Raw genomic sequence first — 16,819 nt, 5'->3', positions numbered from 1 at the left:
TGCGATGGCTTTTTATAACTCCGGGTTCTGCGCCTTTCCCCGGGCTTGGAAGGGAAGGGGTGGGGGAGGTGGGAGGCGGGGAAAGGAGCTGAATTTTCTGGCCTTTCAAAACGTGCCCTCCTTCCGCCGCTCACTGGTGATTTCGGGGGGTTCCCCGAGCCCACAGCATGCGGGGCACACGCCCTCACCCCTCGCCCCAGAATGGGGATCGCGCGTCGCCTCGGGCCCCAGCCCTTGCCCGCCCCCCACCCCCAGCTTGGAGCCGCGGAGCCCGGGCAGACCAACAGGCCGAGCCGCGGCAGGCGAGCCCCCTGCCCGTGTCCCCCCCGTCCCCGCGCCGCCCGCGCGCCCCAACACTCACCCCCAGGGCGGCCGCCTCCCGGGGCCAGGGACCGCGCATCGTCCCGGCCGCCCGGGCGCCCCCGCCCGCGGGCAGCGGCGGTCCCGGGGCCGGGCTGGGCCCGGCCTACCCCGGCCGGGCAGGCGACGCGCCGGGGCTGCAGGCGACGCGGAGCCGGGCGCGCTCTCCGAGGCAGGGGGCGCGGGCGGGCGCGGGGCGCGCGGCGGGCAGGACCGCGGTCGGGCGGCGCCTCCGACACCTCCCGCTCCTCTCGCTCGCCCGCGGCGGCGGCGGCTGCCTGGGCGAGATCAACAAGTCGGGCTGAGCTTCGGCGCCGCGCTCGCCGCGATTCTGTCCCGCACTTCGGAGCGCCGGGAGTCGGCACCGAGGCGGGACGGCGCCACCTGCGGGTCGGAAGCGCGCACGCCGCTTAACTCCTCCCTGCCCGGGCCGCCTGCCCGCGAGGCCGGGGCGCGCGGGGGCCTGGGCCCAGCGCAGTCGCCGGGCCACCTGCCCTTCCCACCCCGCTACCTCCACAGCCGGCCCGCAGATCCTGCCTTCCCTCCTCCTGCCATCGCAGGGGCTGAGCGCCTACTGTGTGCAAGGCACCAACAGGCGTCTGGATACAGCTGTGAGCCAAACGCCAACATCCGGCCCCGTGGAGCTGCCTGGAGACAGACTATAAACAAAAGTGAATGAATGTGTCAGTCAGGAATCAGCGCAGCCGGAGAGCGAGCCGGGAGGGGGCTGGAGCTGGCGGGGAGGGCCGAGGGCAATTTAAATAGCCCGGCTCTAGCCAGCTTGCATTCTAGATCCCAAGATCTAATTTCAGATCGGGCTGAGATTCTAGTAGCGGAGGGTGGACAGGAACACCACGAATCAACATGGAGCGTGGCCGCCGGTGGGACCTGCAGAGAGGAAACACTGAGCAAGCTGGATCGCGCCAGTGAGCTGGGCTGCAGAGCCCGGGACTCATTCCTCCAGCCCCTTAAGTCGGACAGCTGGTTCCTGGGAGGTCCTGGCATGCCAGGCCCGGTGAAGGGCGCGTCTTCCCCTGGGGAGCCCTGTCCGTGGGAAAGGGTGCCCCAAACAACCGTAAACGGGATACACCAGAGTCCGCCTGGAGAGGGCAGGGCCTGAGGCTGCCACAGCAGGCCAGCTGCTGGGGTTGCTGGTTTATTCTTTCACACACATATTTGCTGCCTGATGAATAAGTGCATGCTGGGGACACATGAGTGACACCCTGCCCTAGTGGAGAGAAACAGAGCCAGGCGTGGTGCCCCAAAGTCAACCCCTTGCCCCCTCTGGCCCTTTTCCTCTCCTCCTCCTTTCTCTGTGCACAGTGGGTGCACCGCAGGGTTGTATTTATTAGCCGGTCCACTTCCCCTCAAGCCTCATCCTGATCCTTGTCCAAGGCACAGCCATCTTGTCTGCATGCGTCTTCCCCTCTCCCTCCTCCGCCTTTGCCTCCTGGCCAAGCCCCGCCAAAGATGTGACATTTCATACACTGAATCCTGTCTCTTGTCTGCTCAAAACTGACCCGGGATTTCCACTTGCTTTTGACTGGATCCGAAGCTTCTGACCTGATGCTCTGACCCAGCCCTGCCCTCCCCTCAGCTGGTCGGCCTGGGGGAACCAGGTAACTAAAGGCAAATTTTTTTAAATGAAAAAGAGTAAGACCTTGGTGAGTGTTTTAAAAGAAATTAGCTGCATGGTGTGGATTATCTTGACCTGGGTGGACAGGGAGGGCCTCTTGGAGAAGGACAGGCACTTGGAAGATAGGAGGGCATGGCCGGGTGGAGGACGAGAGAAGCCGGTTCTGGGCAGAGGGACCAGCAAGTGCGGTGCTCTGGGCGGGAGAGGGGGACGGATTGCAGGGGCAGCAAGACAAGTGGCTGGAACAGAGGAAGCAGGCGGGTGTCTACCGGGTCATGAGGGCTTATGTGGCCAGGCCAGGACCTGGCTCTCACCTGAGCCAGAGAGGGACTTAGGCTGGACTGGAGAGCACCCTGGAGAGCACCTAGGGGACAGGGGTGGGAGTGATGCCAGGGAGGGGGCGGCTGGAGGTGTGGAGAGGGGCTGGGCTTGAATTTCCAAGGCGGCGCCCCAGCATTTAGCTCTCAGTGTCCCTCTGGCTTCACGATGGCATTCCCAGGGTAAGGTGTGGCTCTCAACTGTCCCCACCCACTGAGCCAGACGGCTGAAGGTGACCCCCTCCCGGAGACCTGAGCATTTCCACAGGAGGCTGCAGAGAACAAAGCCGCCCTGTCTAGAGGAAAAAATACTGGGGATGGTGAAGTACCCAGATCACCGCAGCATCTAGCCACCCAGGTCCACCTAAATGTCACCAGAAGCGCCTGCCTTCCTCACTCCACGGAGCCAAGGTGTGGGCATGGAAGTTTGCTGGGCATCGACTACAGATAGCCCCTGGAGGCTCCAAGCAGATGAGGTGGCTTCCAGATGAGGAAACTGAAGCTCAGAGGTGGCATCATCTTGCTGGCAGTGTCTGGCGCAGCTAGGAGGGAGATCTTGCCACCCGACTCCAGATCACTGGGCCAGACAAATACCAGCGCTGCCTCTGCAAAGCCCTCCGCCCATCAGCTCATGTTTTGTTTCATGGAATCACCCAAACATTTCCTGAGCGTCCACTATGGGCCTGGCATGGGCTTCGGTGCTGGGAATGGAGGGTGAAGACACGACAGGGTCCCGTCCTCATTCCTCTCTGGCCAAGGCCAGGAGCCTGGAGGGAAACTTGACACTTGAGGTTTTTTCCTTCTATTGTTCTATTCATTTATTTTTTCCCTTTCATCTCCCCTCCCCCACACCGCCTTCCCCACAGACAACACTTGTCCAGCACTGGCCGTGTTCTGTTGGTCTGGGTGAGTCCTGGAGAGGTGTGCTTGTCGTATTTTGTGCCTGTGTCATCCTATGGACACAGAGTGTGCCGCAGCTCTCGGGCTATGGCTTATTCTCCTCCAAGAGCTGTCCGTGTTGCTGGGACTACGGCCATCCACTGTTCCCAGTGGCTGCACAGTTGTCCATGATGATATGTCCTCTCTTCACTGTCCACCGTCGCAAGACCACGCAGAGGACCTTCAGCTCCAGACCCACAGACACACCTGCACAGCCCCTCCTACAGGTCTGCCGTGGACCAGCCGACGGCTTTCAGAAGCATTTCCTGCGGGTTTGGAACTGATGCCTTAGGAGATGTGTCCACACTTAGCTGAGCTCACCCAGCGTCCCTTGAGGGTCTGCGTCTCTTCTCAGGCCCAGGAGTCCCTGCAGCTCAGTCTCTGCTAACGTTAGCTCTTACCCAGATATCTAAATTTTGACAGTCTAACATATGCAAAGTAACATCTCGGTGTATTTAAATTTGCATTTGTCTGATTACTAATGAGTCTGAATTCTCTTCTTAGGCTTGTTGTGCAGAAGTCTAACTGCCAGCACACCCCCTGCCCATCTTTCTACTGGGGCTCCTGTTTTATTTTCGTTTTTGTTTTGGCTGGTTGGTTGGTACTGGGGACCAAACCCAGGGGGACTTTTAACAGTGAGCCCCATCCCCAGCCCTCTTTTATTTAGAGACAGGGTCTCCCTGAGTTGCTTAGCGTCTCCCTCTCCTGGCTAACATGCTGAGGCCGGCCTTGAACCTCCAATCCTCCTGCCTCGGCCTCCCAAGCCGCTGGCATCACGACACCACTGGCTTGTTTCGTTGTTTGGGTGATTTGCAGGACTCCTTCGTAGGGCTAGATTTTAAGTCCCTTGTTGACTTTAGAGATTGCAAATACCTGTCACTTCTCTTATTAACTTTGTCCGTGGTGTCCTTCATTAAAGAAAGATGCTTTCTTTTAACGTGACAACAATTTGGCTTTGCCTGTATAGTTGGGGTTTTGAAGGTCTTGGGCCCTCCCCTGCCCTAAGTCACGAGTATCTTTGTCCATTAACTTTCCGTTGCTGTCTTTTGCTCCAGGTCCCCCGTGGGACGCGTATATATGACATACCTGCTCTCTGGTGGGACCCAGTGGGACTTTCCCCTTGTGGTTAGCTGGTCTTCAGAAACCCACTCCCCGCGGGGCTGTGGCCTCCTGTGCCACATGAAGCTTGGTGACCCTGTTTTAGCCTCACGCTCACAGCGACCCGGCGCTGGGCCTGGGCCTCACTCTGCTGCTCTCCAGCAAGTGCGCTGTGTGTCCCTGTGTTAAGGGACAGTCACTGTCCCCTGGCTCTCGTCTTTAACTCCTCATCACCTCCTGACACCAGCTCCTACCCAGGCCCCCTCTGCCTGACAAGACCCCCGAGGAAGCAGAGGGTCCCTGGAAAGAGACCTGGGAAGCTCCAGAGCCGAAGCCACGTCCCTGTGAAGACGAGGGAGGCGGGAATTCTGACCTTTGCTGGGCCCGGCGATGAGCGCGGTGTCGCAGGTGTTCCTGACAGACCTGGGCTGGAGGGCCGTCCTGCTGGCTCTAGTAGGCAGAGGCCAGGGAGGCTGCCAAGCGGCCCGCAGTGCCCAGGACGCCCCACCCCAGACTGGAAACGCTGCTCAAGCAACCAACAGTGAGCACCTACTGTGTGCTGCATGTTACCCTGGACCCTGAGGACGCGTGGATCAGTCCGTCCCTGCACTCTAGACGACAAGCCAGTCCATAAACAAACAAAAACATCAACCAGAGCTTCAGACTGCTCAGCAAGGGACAGAAATGAAGCAGGAGGAGGTGCCGGCGTGACAAGCCAGGCTTCAGCAATGTCAGGCTGGGTGGTCATGGAAGGCTGCTGGAGACGGTGAGGAAGCCAGAGCCCAGGGAGGAGTCAGCCTCAGGGAGTCCTGGGGGAGCAGGCCCAGGCCAGCCCAGGGAGCCGTGGGGGGGGGGGGTGCAAGGTACACAGGAAAAGTGGCAAAGAGCTCTCTCCCAGTCTCCTCCTTCCTCCCAGCCCTTGATGAGGCGACCCAGGGCCATTTACAGTCTCTGGTCAGATACGCTGGTGTTTATTTCTCTCTTTTTTAAAGGAACAGCAAGTGTGTGAGCAGTCCCCAGCCCTGTGCACAGTCCCCTGTGCCCACAGCAGGAGTCCCGGGCTGGTGGTCTAAGGTGGGTGCTCTTTGGCTGGCACAGTATTTTTTTTTTTTTGAGTCAATATTTATTCAGGGGAGTTTGCATAAAAATATGGACGTCTGGGTTCTCTTGAAAAATTAGAGTAGGGTTCATTTGTGGCACAGCAACTATGAATGTCACAAGTCTGGTGGCCCTGAGTCACAGATGCCCCTCGAAGGCAGGACCTTATCTCCTGTTGGCTGCAGTCTACATCCCACCCTAGTGTCTCCCACTGACTCACTTTTCCTTGTCACCTGAGTCCGAGCTCCTGGTATGCAAAGGCCAGGCCGGTCCAAAGAGGTCACCTGGCCTCTGTGTCCCAGGCTCTTCACAGGGCTTCATGTAGAATTTTTCTTTTCTGACTGAAAAGATTCCAGGTTACTTATCTATTTGTTTGTTTGTTTGTCATTTCAGCAGTGCTGGGATTGAATCCAGGGTCCCCAGCCATTTTCTATCTTTCATTTTGAGACAAGTTCCTGCTAAGTTGTGGATCCTGGCCTCCATCCTGCAATCCTCGTGCCTCAGCCTCCTGAGTTGCTGGGATTTCAGGCATGCACCACACACCTGGCAGCAAAGACTAAGTTATCTGAAGACACATGCCCTTTTTTCCTTACAATTTCCTGCCATTATAAGAGGAAGGACTCCCTGGAAACAAAGCTCATTGCAGGGGAGAGAAAAGATGAGAATTAAAATACTGAGTCCTGACAATACTGTGACAGTTTCTGGATCCAGCCATGCCTAAAGGGGGATTTCCAGTTATTGGAGCGAGTACATGTCCCTTTCACTTAACCCAGAAGGAGTTGCCATTCTGTCATCTGTATCCCAAAGAGCTCAACGACAACAGTCCTCTCCACTGACCAGAAATCCATCATCACATTGAGAACAACACGTGGGTGATACAACTCAGAGTACTGCAGAGAGGGACGCCCACGTGAGGTCTCAGGTACAACCCTCTGTCTCAAGATGGGAAAGCTGAAAGGCCTGTGGAGGGGACAGCCTCCCGCTGTCAACCACAAGGGGACACTAGGTCCCAACACCGGGTCTCAGGGAAGCTCAGGCCAGCGCTGTCTCAAAATCCCTCTGCTCAGGCCTGGGGGGCAGCCCGAGCGGGGCTGGGTGGCCCAGTCGTCCCCGTGGGGAGCGATGCTTCCTCTACGCAGAGCAGCCAGAGATGCGTCCTCTGAAGTCAGGTCCTCTCCTCTCGCCTCCGACACCAGCACCATTCATTCATGACCCCTGTGCTCCCTCTGGGTCTCTGCACATCTGGGCACAGCAAGGCCAATGAGCCCCCCAGGAGCAGCGCTCGGAGGCTCAGGGGACATCCTTAACTCCAAGTGGCTGTCACTCAGGACAGCTGCCCTTGGCGGTGGCCTTGCTCAGACAAAGCTCCAGGGCCCGGGGTTTCTCCACCCCTCCTCCGTCCTGCTCCTCTTATCAGGAGATGAGAAGGGACGGAGGTGGGCTGCCTCCCAGGAGACCTCACACCTGTCAGGACTGAGGGTCACCTGAGCAGGAGGGACCTGCGAGCACCTGGAGGGGCAGCTGGCCCTGGTGGCGCTCCTGCCAGTGCCGGGCTCCGGGCCGGTGGCTCTGTCCCCCCCCCACACCTCCAGAGGAGCTTTTATGTTCAGTTGTGGAGGACACAGGCCTTGGCCTTATTGATCTATTTTTATGTGGTGCTGAGGACGGAACCAGGGCCCCATGTACCAGGCAAGCGCCCTGCCTCGGAGCCCCAGCCCCGGACTCTCTCCTTCCCCCAAAGGCCGTAAATGACGGAGGGAGAACGCGAGGGTCGCTCTGGCTCTGTCTTCCTTGGGCTGAGCATGGAGCCTGATAACTGTCGGAACCAGACCCCTGGGCCGTGGGTGACCTGGGTGACCCCAGCCTTTCCTGGCCGGGCTGGGGGCACCTGGCGCCTCTCTGTCACCCTCGCCTGGCCCTCCCCTCTCTGGGCCCAGCCACACAGCCATCGCCCTGAACCCAGTCAGGCCCTCCACCCCCTCCCCACCCCCTCCATCCGCCACTCGCCATCCCCCCCACGTCCTGCGCCCTCCTTCATCCACCTCCATGTGCCTGCCCAGGTGCTCATCCCAGGCCACTGTCCCCCCACGGGGCCATCCATGTGCTCGCCCACCCTGCTCCCATCTGGCCCTCCACACGCGCAAACGCCCCCTCCTCCCGACACTGCCCACTCATCTGTCGCCACGGCCCAGGCAGGCAGGGTGTCCTCCCACCTGTCACCCACCCGCCACTCACCCCCCACCCTCTACCCACTGCTCCCTCCCTCCCCCGCCACCAGCCTTGAGTCTGCCCCCCCACCCCCCTTGGCCACCCACATTTGGGCGAGGCCTGCGCTGCTCCACGCTGAGCCCTGGCCTCTCTCCTGCCCTGGGAGCAAAGGTGGGTACCAGTGGGTCCCCGCGGAGGAGCCGCACAAACCAGCCCACAAACCCCTCTGGGGCAGCGTGTTCAAGGCCACGGACTTCCAGGGTGTGTGGCCAGTCCATGACGGAGTGCAGGGCAGGGTGGACGGGGAGAAGCTTCCAGCAACTAGAGGGGAACCATCTCTCTCCCCGAAGACCAAGAGGCCGTGGGAAAGGGGCGAGTGAGCGAGAGGAGATGAAGGCCACACTGGAGCTCCCTGACGGACCCCCAGGTGGCGCTCCATCAGCGTCTCCCCCCACACCTGCGCCCTCTGGTTCTCCCCCCATGACCAGGGCAGAAGCCTGATCCTGCCCAGCCCCGTGACCCTCATGACGCCTCAACCTCAGACCAAGGGCCGGCCTCCAGGACGAGGCGGAGGCCGCTTGTCTAATAGCACGGTTTCCTGGGCACCTGCGAGGTCTGAGGGACGCTGTGCTGGGAGGCAGCCATGGGGGGACGGTTAAAGACCACCATGAAGGAAGGGGCAAGCACAGGGGAGTGGTGGTAAGAGGAGGAGCAGTGCTGTGGGAGTGTGGGGAGGGCATCCGATTGGCAGGAGAGTCAAAGGCCCTGGGGCAGGAGGGAGGGTGGGAGGAGGTGGCAGACCTGATCTTCACCTTCAAGAGTGGCCGCTGGCGAGGATGGAGCTGGAGGTAGTCCCCATCTCCACGGAGAGAGGCGCCTCTCTCCCTCAAGCTTGGGAGTCGTCATGGGGCCCGTGTCCCTGACCCTTGCTGGGTCCCTGCAGCCTCCGTGCCCACTGCTTGCCGTCCCAGCCTCTGGCCCAGAGAGCCAGACCCTACATGGACCCACTCTGGATTGGCCCTAGCTCACCCTGGCACGAACCCTGGGTGGCCTGGCCAGCTCTTTGGCCAGGAGGCTGTGGTGGAGTGAGGCGGCTGAGGCAAGGGCTTTAGGAACACGGCAGCTCCTGCTCCGGGGCTTTGACGGCCCTGGTCACCGTGTGCAGCCCAGCTGCCTCGCTGGCGGAGCCCTGGGATGATGTGAAGAGAGCAGCTCAGCCCCGGCATCACCCCGGATCCCAGCCTGCGGCCTCCCCGCCAGGGCGCCAGGGATGTGAGCCAAGTTGTCCTGATGCTCCCGCCACACCTGCCACCCAGGAGAGCCTAGCAGAGTCCTGACGACCCCCTTCCGAGTCGCCTCGCTTCAGGAATGTTACCAAGCGACAGGCGCCTGGTGGCCACTGGCCACTCGGTTGGGCTTCCCTGGCCCCATGATCCTTGTGTTGCCACACAGCAGGCTCCTGTTCGCCCTCCCGGCCCAGACCCCAGGCAGCTGCCCATCGCAGTCTGAGCCGCTCTCCGGGGAGCTGTGACGAGGCTGACGTGGGATGCTTACTTCAGGGTGTTGTTATCCAGGACCCTGAGCTGCAGGTGAGGAGGCCGGAGCTCACCATTTATCACCCCGTGGTCTGCAGGGACTCAAACCCAAGCAGAGTCCAGGCCAAGCCACCGGGGTGTGTGGCCCCAGGCAGAGTTGAATAGCCACGCCCGGATTCTGTCATTTACAGGAGATCCACGCGGAGGTGAGGCCAGCAGCTTAGCGGTCTCAGTGTTCTTGGTTGGTTTCTCCAAGTCTTGTCCTCGTGACCACAAGGCGGCCACCATGGACAGGTTCTCACATGACAAGCAAGAGAGAGAGAGGAGGAGGAAAAGCCTCCCGTTGCTGAAGTTCCCAGGCTTTCCTGACCATCCCATTGGCCAGTGCTGGGTCACATGACCACCACTCGGCTGGCAAGGGTGCCTGGCATGGAAGCCTGACTTGTTTTCATCTGGAGGTTGCGCATGGAGCCGGCTACCATCTGAACAGAACTACGCTTCTTTGGGGCTGGGCTTGGCGTTGCCCGGCCACCTGCCTCAGCCACCGTGGCTCTGCTGTCACCTGACGCACAGTTGTGAAGACCCTGTGAGTTCCAAGGGTCTGGGTGTCCAAAGGTGGCGTTCCTGTGCAACGTGGGTGCCCTGCCGTGTCCCTGTCCGTCTCGGGCCACCCTGGTCCTGGGAAGGTGCAGGGCCTCCAGCTGTCCCCCACTTGGCCCTCAGTGGCCTCACGTCCACATCTCCAATGGCCACGGCTCCCACACCCTGTCAGTGAGGGCTTGGAGCTTCACGGCTCACTGCGGAAAGAGGAAACTCGGGCCGGAAGGCGGGTTCCACAAAACCAGGTTGTTTCCATTGGCAGGAAGGAGTGGCCTGCTGTCCTGCTCAGTCCCCTGGCCTGAGCAGAGGGACCTGGGGACAGTGCGTCTCAAGCACACCTCTGCCTGGCCGGGCCTCCGCCTTCCCCTGAGTGCTCCCCTGCATCTTCCCAAGGCTGGCGGACTCACATCCAGACCCCGGCTCACGCGGCCACCTGCCTGGAGACGTCCCTGACTGCCCCAGTGCCACCTCAGGGCCACCTCTGCCTCCACCACCACCACGTCCCCCTGCTGTCTTGGCTTCTCGGGCCTGGTGCCCCCCGGCTCTGATGGCTTCTCCACGTCTCTGTGGCCTGGGCGTGAGTCTACGCCGCAGGCCTGGCCACTCCCACACACGCTGGTGGGGGACCCTGCTGGGCAGTGGACCGTCCTTCCTCTCCCCAGAGCCTCCACGGCACCGGCCACCCGGCCTCCTCCCCGGTCCTGGAAACTGCCGGGCTGCCTGGTCTCTCATAGCACCTGTCTGGAACTCCGGCGGTCGTGCTGAGTGTTGGCTCCCTCAGCCCTTCTCCTCTGCAGCCCTGTCACCAACTGACACGCTCTGTGTTTTACTTCCTTACCCAGGTTCTTGGTCTCCCCCATGCGCCGGTCAGGACGTGAAGACGGGGCCGATGGTCATTATGATGTGGGTCTGTTTTGCTCACTGCTGGGCACCCACTGATAGAACGGTCCCCGGCACATACCCCGTGCTCAAGATGAGCAGCTACTGAGCGGCAGCCACCCGCGGCCCAGGACCCTCCCGCGGGACACGGTCTCATGGTGCTCGTGGTCACAGGGCTGGTCATAGCTGTCCACGCTGACACTGGGACAGGTGCTGGTGCAGGCCTGACATGGAACAGCCTTCTGCTCTAGGGATGTTCAAATCTCTTATAGACGGACACTAGAAATGAGTGACAGATGTGTCCCTTAATGTCCAGACCTGACAAAATGAAATGCCGGGGTCTTCCCGCTGGCTTTACGCAGGGCCATGAGGGATCAGCGTCTTGGAGCCGCAGACCCCGAGGGCCGGATCTAAAGCCGATGGCCCAAGGGAGCTGTGTGGGTCAGCTTGAGCCACTGGGACGAACACCTGGGAAAAGCCACTTGGAGGAGGAAGGGGCCCCTTTGGCTCTGGAGGTCGGAGGTCTGGGTCCACGGCTGCTCGTCTCTGTCCTGAGACAGGACCTCCTGGAGGGACAGTGTGGCAGAGCAGAGCTGCTCAAGGGACGGTGGAGGGGAAAGGGGAAGAGTCTGGGGACAAGACATGGCCCCCAAGGGCCACACCCTGAAAGACCCACTCCCTTCAACTGGGCCCCATCTCCCATGGTCCCCCCACCCTGGTCCATCCAGCTGTGAGTCCCTGGGTCACCACCTCAGTGCAGCAGAGCACTCGTGATGGTTCAAATCCCCACCTCGGGAAAGCAGGAGCCCTTGGGGAACGATCCAGATCCAAACTGTGACAGCCAAGCCCTGTGCCTCCGCCCTCCAGGTAGCTCAGACGGCTCCTGGTAAACAGGAGAGTTACTATTTTTACTGAGCAGCAGCGTGGTACCCTGGGGTGCAGCCTGGTGTCCTGGAGCAAAAGACTACATTTCCCAGCCTCCACTGCAGCAAGAAAGGTCAGGTGACTAAGGCATGACCAATAGCAGAAGCAGACTTCTTTTTTTGTTCCTCCCTCCTTCTTGCTGCCTGGAAGGTGACAAAATAGCTGGACTCAGCCAGCCACACTTGTCCCTGAGGCTGCAATCCTGGCTGCGGTGCAAGAGGGACCAGGAAAGCAGGGCCTGTGGCTGTGGAGATGCCACACCAGCTCTGGTCTCCTGTATCTGCACAAGAAGGAAATGTCTGCTGCTTCGAACGTGAACACTTTGACGTGCAAAACCTGCGGTGCTTCTGTGGCTCCCTTATGACGAGGAGGCAGACGGGGGAGACCTCACCCCTCGATAAGATTCCATGAGGAAGCCATTGGGGTCCCTTTTCTGTTTTTGCCAAAGCAAACTCAATTCATTTCATGCTTTTTTATACTAAAACAAACGTGTGCCTTCTGGGGGAGGAAGATGCAGTGAATTTTTCGGAGACCTTTTCTTTTTGTCTGCTAGGGACCCCCCACTGGCCCCTCTGCTGTCAGCAGGAGGAGAACATTACTCATAGAAACAGAGTCTGCAGCAGCAAAGAGGCCTGCATTTGAATCCTGAATCTACTACTTCTTATGCACATCTTAGACAAGTCACTGAGCCTCTATGACCCTCAGTTTCTTTCTCTATATGAATGAAGACAATAACATACACCTTTGGAGGGTGGCTGGGGGAGTGACTGCATTCTGTCTCCTAGAGGCTCTGGCCCAGAGCTGGGCCCAGAGCAGGTTCCCTGCGCTCCCCTCCCAGGGCTACCCTGGCTCTCTCAGACCCGCCAGCCTCCTCAATGGATCAGAATCACACACAGACAGATCCACAAACAAGCTGTTTAATAGATTTAGCCGGTTTCCACTCAACAGTGTTATATGAAAATAGAACCCTTTATTAAACGAGGAAGGCCTAGCAGTCCTGCACTCGAGGTGTTTACTAACACAGCAAGAACATCCAGGTCAATTACTTGGGGCGAGGCCGCTGCCCCTGGGGGCCTGTCTGGAGAGGGGCAGGTGGCGAGTCCAGCTGCTGTGGGTGGCGCCCCCTGGTGGAGCACGTGCCCCTGCGAGGCCCCCATGGGGACAGTCCTGCTCCTCAGCCCGAGACCTTGTGTGCTCACCAAGGAGAAGTGGCCAGCCCCCGGGCAGCCCTGGCCTTGCGGGGCTCTGGGCCTTGGCCACGGCCGCAGCCCCTCCCCAGCACAGTTCTTTTTCAGTCGTTTTCTATTTTGGGCAGTGAGCGCTGGCTGGCCATTACTGGCAGCAACCGGAAGACAAATTTAAATTTAAAAAGTGAGTCTGTCTAAAGGAGAATATTTGGAAAACAACTTAAAATACAGGAAAGGAAAAAAAAAAAGAGAGAGAGAGAAACAGCCAGCAAGGACAGGGCTGAGGACCCCTCTCCGCGGACCTTTCAACCCAGATGACTAACGCCTGCCAGGGAGGCAGGAGGAGCGAGCGACACCTGGGCCTTCCCAGCCCTGCAGCAAGCACTGTGCCCCCATCTCTCTCCATTCTTTAACACTTATTAAAAGGAAAAAAGGGAGAAGAGAAAAGTCAAGGAGAATTCTAAAGAGTGAAGCAAGAGCAGTTAACCCCCTGCTCCAGCGCCCTCTTCTCCTGGAGCCATTCCCATGACCTGCTCCAAGGAGGAGGGACCAGCCCTTCTTTGAAGGCAGGGGAGAACCCAGCCTCGGGGACAGCCCAGCCCAGCCTTGGGGACAGCCCGGCCCAGCCTCGGGGACAGCCTGGCCCAGCCTCGGGGATAGCCCAGCCCAGCCTCGGGGACAGCCCGGCCCAGCCCGGGGGGAGTCAGCAGGTCCTCCCTGCCACACACCAGGCTGCGGCCGGGACCTCCGGGCTCTTCCGCTGGCTTCCTTCCTTCCCCCCAGCAGCGAGGCGGCAGCGAGGGTTGCCATGGAAACCGGCTGTCCTCCCACAGGAGGCTGCCAGCTCTGATTTCCTGCAGAGTTAAGAAGCAGGCGGCGCGGGGTCACCCAGGCGTGGAGATGGGTCTCCCCGGGGATATCCAGCCTCCTGCCAATCACACGGTCTGTCTGGGAATCCGGGGCTGCCTGGCGGCAGAGGGCTGGGGAAGCCCCACACCCCGCACTGCTCCTGGAAGAGCCGGACCCCTGGGGCCTCTCCTGTCCACCTAAAGCCAGAGGACTTGCTCTGTGTCTGCATCTACGGCTCTGGCTCTCGGCACTCCAAGGCCAGACAGAATGGCACCCCACCAGCCCTGGACCCCAAGGAACATGAGCCCATCCACCATTCGCCTCTAGAACAAGAAGTGTGGTCCCAGTTCGACCAGTTGATGAGCTGTGTGACCCCAGGAAACCCACTGCACCTCTCTGAGCCTGCTTTCCCATGTACAAAGAGGGCATCGCCGTCCTCTCTTCACAGAGACATTGTAAGGAATAGAAATACATGTCTGCTCGCCCGTCACAGCACTCAAGGGGCAGAACCTGCTGTCAATAACACCTGCGGCCACAATCGGGGTTCGTTTTTCTGACGTCGTTTTTCCTTAGAACTGAGGCAAAGGTTGGTTTCCTCACTGACCTGCTTGTTCAAAGGCTGGGGCCCGCAGGTCAGGTCGGCTGGTTCCCACCAGCTCCGTGACCTGACGTCACTTCTAAGAGCCAGACGGCCTCAGACTCGGATGCCCTCGGGGCCAGAGGGTACCGAGAGGCAGAGCTGACCAAGCCCGACGCTGGGGGAGCAGAGCCCAGGCCCGGCCAGGCAGAGGGCAGCACTCGGCTCCTGCGCGATGCCCTGCGGGGCGGCCCGTGTGGCCAGAGGGCCCCGGTTGTCAGGAGAGCTGGACGTCAGACTGCCTCTCCCGCAGACGGAGGGATTCAAACTAAAACCAAGTCCATGTTCTCTAAAGTGTCAGCCAAGGAAACCCGCCTGCAGTGGACGGTGCAGCGGCAGGGGGTCCGCTCAGGAGCAAGGAGCTCAGCCCCTCCCGTGCGCTGGCTCCTCAGCCTCCGGGGGCCTGTCTCCTGGTCCCCGAGTCAGGGAAGCCCACCCTCGGGTGCCTGCAAGCCCACCTCAGAGGACTCTCCCAGAGCCCAGCGCTCCGCGGGGCCTAGGGACCACACCCGGCTGTCCACTCCTCAGAGGATCCTTCTGTCTCTCAGGTGTCCCGTGAACGGTGGGGGGACTCTGTCCAGGGAAGGGGCACCCAGGGAGGGGTCCTGAGGGACGCCTTAGCAATCGGGACAGAGCCTTCGCTGTGGACACACTGCTGGGTCCAAGGGACCTCTCCAGGCCAGCATCTGCTTTGACCGGCTTCGCCCTGGACCACACTAGTTGTCAAGGGCTGGGACAGGGACCACCGTGGAGCTGGGGGCCTGGCAGCAGGACTCATGGCCCTGCCCTGTCTGGATTAGCTTCAGGGGACATCACCAGGTGACAGGAGCAAGGCGAGCTGGGGAGGAGGAGTCCGGCTGCGGCTTGAAGTCTGCAGCGGTCCAGAGTCTGTGCGGTCTTTCCTGCTGTGTCCTTCGCAGCTCCCGCCCCTGGTCTCGTCAGTGGACACAGCCTCTGGAGCAGCAGGAGAGGGCGATGCGGTGCAGAAAGGCAGAGCCGCGCAGGGTGGCTGGAGATGGGCGCAGGTCAGGGCCGGACGCGGAATCGCACGGGCACGTCGAGTTCCGGCTGCATGAGGCCGAAGCCGTACCTGCTGAGGTCGAACTCGGGGACCTCCACATCTGCGCGGATCAGCTCCAGGTCGCAGTGCGTCAGGACCAGGACCACGAACCTGCAGAGAGACGGAGCTGAAGGTGGGCAGCGCCTCTGGTCCACCAGCCCCTGCTGAGCCAAGGCCCGAGGACGGGCTCTGGTGACTGGGGTTAAGCAGAGGTGGCCAGTGTCACTGCCACGCCAAGGCACTTCTGAGCCACGCCTGACTCCACACTTCCCTGTCACCAGTGGCTGTGCAGGCTTCGTGTGGAGATGGGGGCACTGCAGAGGGGAGCCTGCTGGCCCCGGAGTCCTGCAGCGGGGAGGAGCCCCAGGCCCCAGCCTGTGGGGCTCTAAGCCCTGGGGCTTGGCGGGCCCCTCCTGCTCCTGCCCACACCCCTCGCCACTCCTGGGATGTTACTGTCGGTCCCAGCCGGCACTGCCCTCCCAAGACAGTATTGCCACAGGTAAGAAAACTGACATCGTATACCAAGACGGGTGCTCCCTACCGCCACCTTCTAGGACACTGTCCAGTGACTTCGCAAAGCTACTACGCCTAGGACGCCATCAGTGTCCCCAATAATGCAGTGACGGGACTGACAGGCCCTGCTTACCTGCTGATCACTCACACTAACTGTGGCCGGGACCTCATGCAGGACAGAGCAGACTCAGGAGGATGAGGGAAGAGGGAAGGCCACTCTGGACAGGAGATCTGGGCTCTGTCGCCTGTGGCATGTGGCCCTAGCCAGGTTTTGTTTTTAGTGGGGGTCTGAGGTCCCCGTCTGTGGGAAGGGTCCCTTCTGCCTGGGCTGCAGGGTGCCCGCAGTGAGTCCGCTGGGGCGCACCTCAGGGCCCAGCCTGGACCCAGACCCTGGCATCTCCACTTGCCAGATGCCCGAGAGCGGCCCATGACCTGACCATCCAGAGAGCTTCAGACTGACCCCTGCCTGGCAGGGTGGCCATGATGACCCAGAGGCTTTCGACCCTCGATGGGCCAGACGTGGTGCTCAGCCTTTAGGACCCACGTCTCCTTTTTGCCTGCCCCAAAACCTGACGAGGCAGGAACCCCGCCCCGTTCTGCTGCAGCGCTCGCTGGGAACCATGGAGCTGATCGGCAGCGGCCACTCAAGGGCAGAACTGAGGACAGCACAGTGTCACGTCTCATCCGTGAGAAACTCCAGGTGAGTGCAAACCCGCCCGGCCCAGCCTGGTGTGCAGAGCCCCCAGGCTCACACCCTTGGCGCCCCGCGGACCGCTGCATCGCCAGTGCACGCCGACCTCCTCATCTTGTAACCTGCGTGTCACTGGTCTTTACTGGGCTCTCCTCTCGCGAGCCGCTGAGGAAGCCTCAGCTGGGCGCCAACAGCTTCTATCCCACGAGCCCTGGGCAGTTCTGCAGGACGTCACAGCCAGAGGACGTGGGATCACTGAAGCCCAGGAAGCGTCAGAGTAGAACCGAG

At 60.6% G+C, this 16,819-nt stretch overlaps 1 protein-coding gene across 1 annotated transcript in view; it reads right to left on the bottom strand.

The window, feature by feature from the left end:
• Positions 1 to 12,529: 12,529 nt before the first annotated feature.
• The window catches only part of Ptgis (prostaglandin I2 synthase), a 33,069-nt gene continuing 28,779 nt past the window's right edge, over positions 12,530 to 16,819 (bottom strand). The window contains exon 10 of the mRNA XM_077109197.1: positions 12,530 to 15,438. Coding sequence (XP_076965312.1) covers positions 15,294 to 15,438 — 145 coding nt within the window. The 3' untranslated portion in view covers positions 12,530 to 15,293. The remainder of the gene's footprint in view (positions 15,439 to 16,819) is intronic.

Source organism: Callospermophilus lateralis, chromosome 3, assembly GCF_048772815.1.
Source record: "Callospermophilus lateralis isolate mCalLat2 chromosome 3, mCalLat2.hap1, whole genome shotgun sequence".
Classification (NCBI taxonomy): Eukaryota; Metazoa; Chordata; class Mammalia; order Rodentia; family Sciuridae; genus Callospermophilus; species Callospermophilus lateralis.
This window is presented reverse-complemented; position numbering and strand designations above follow the sequence as displayed.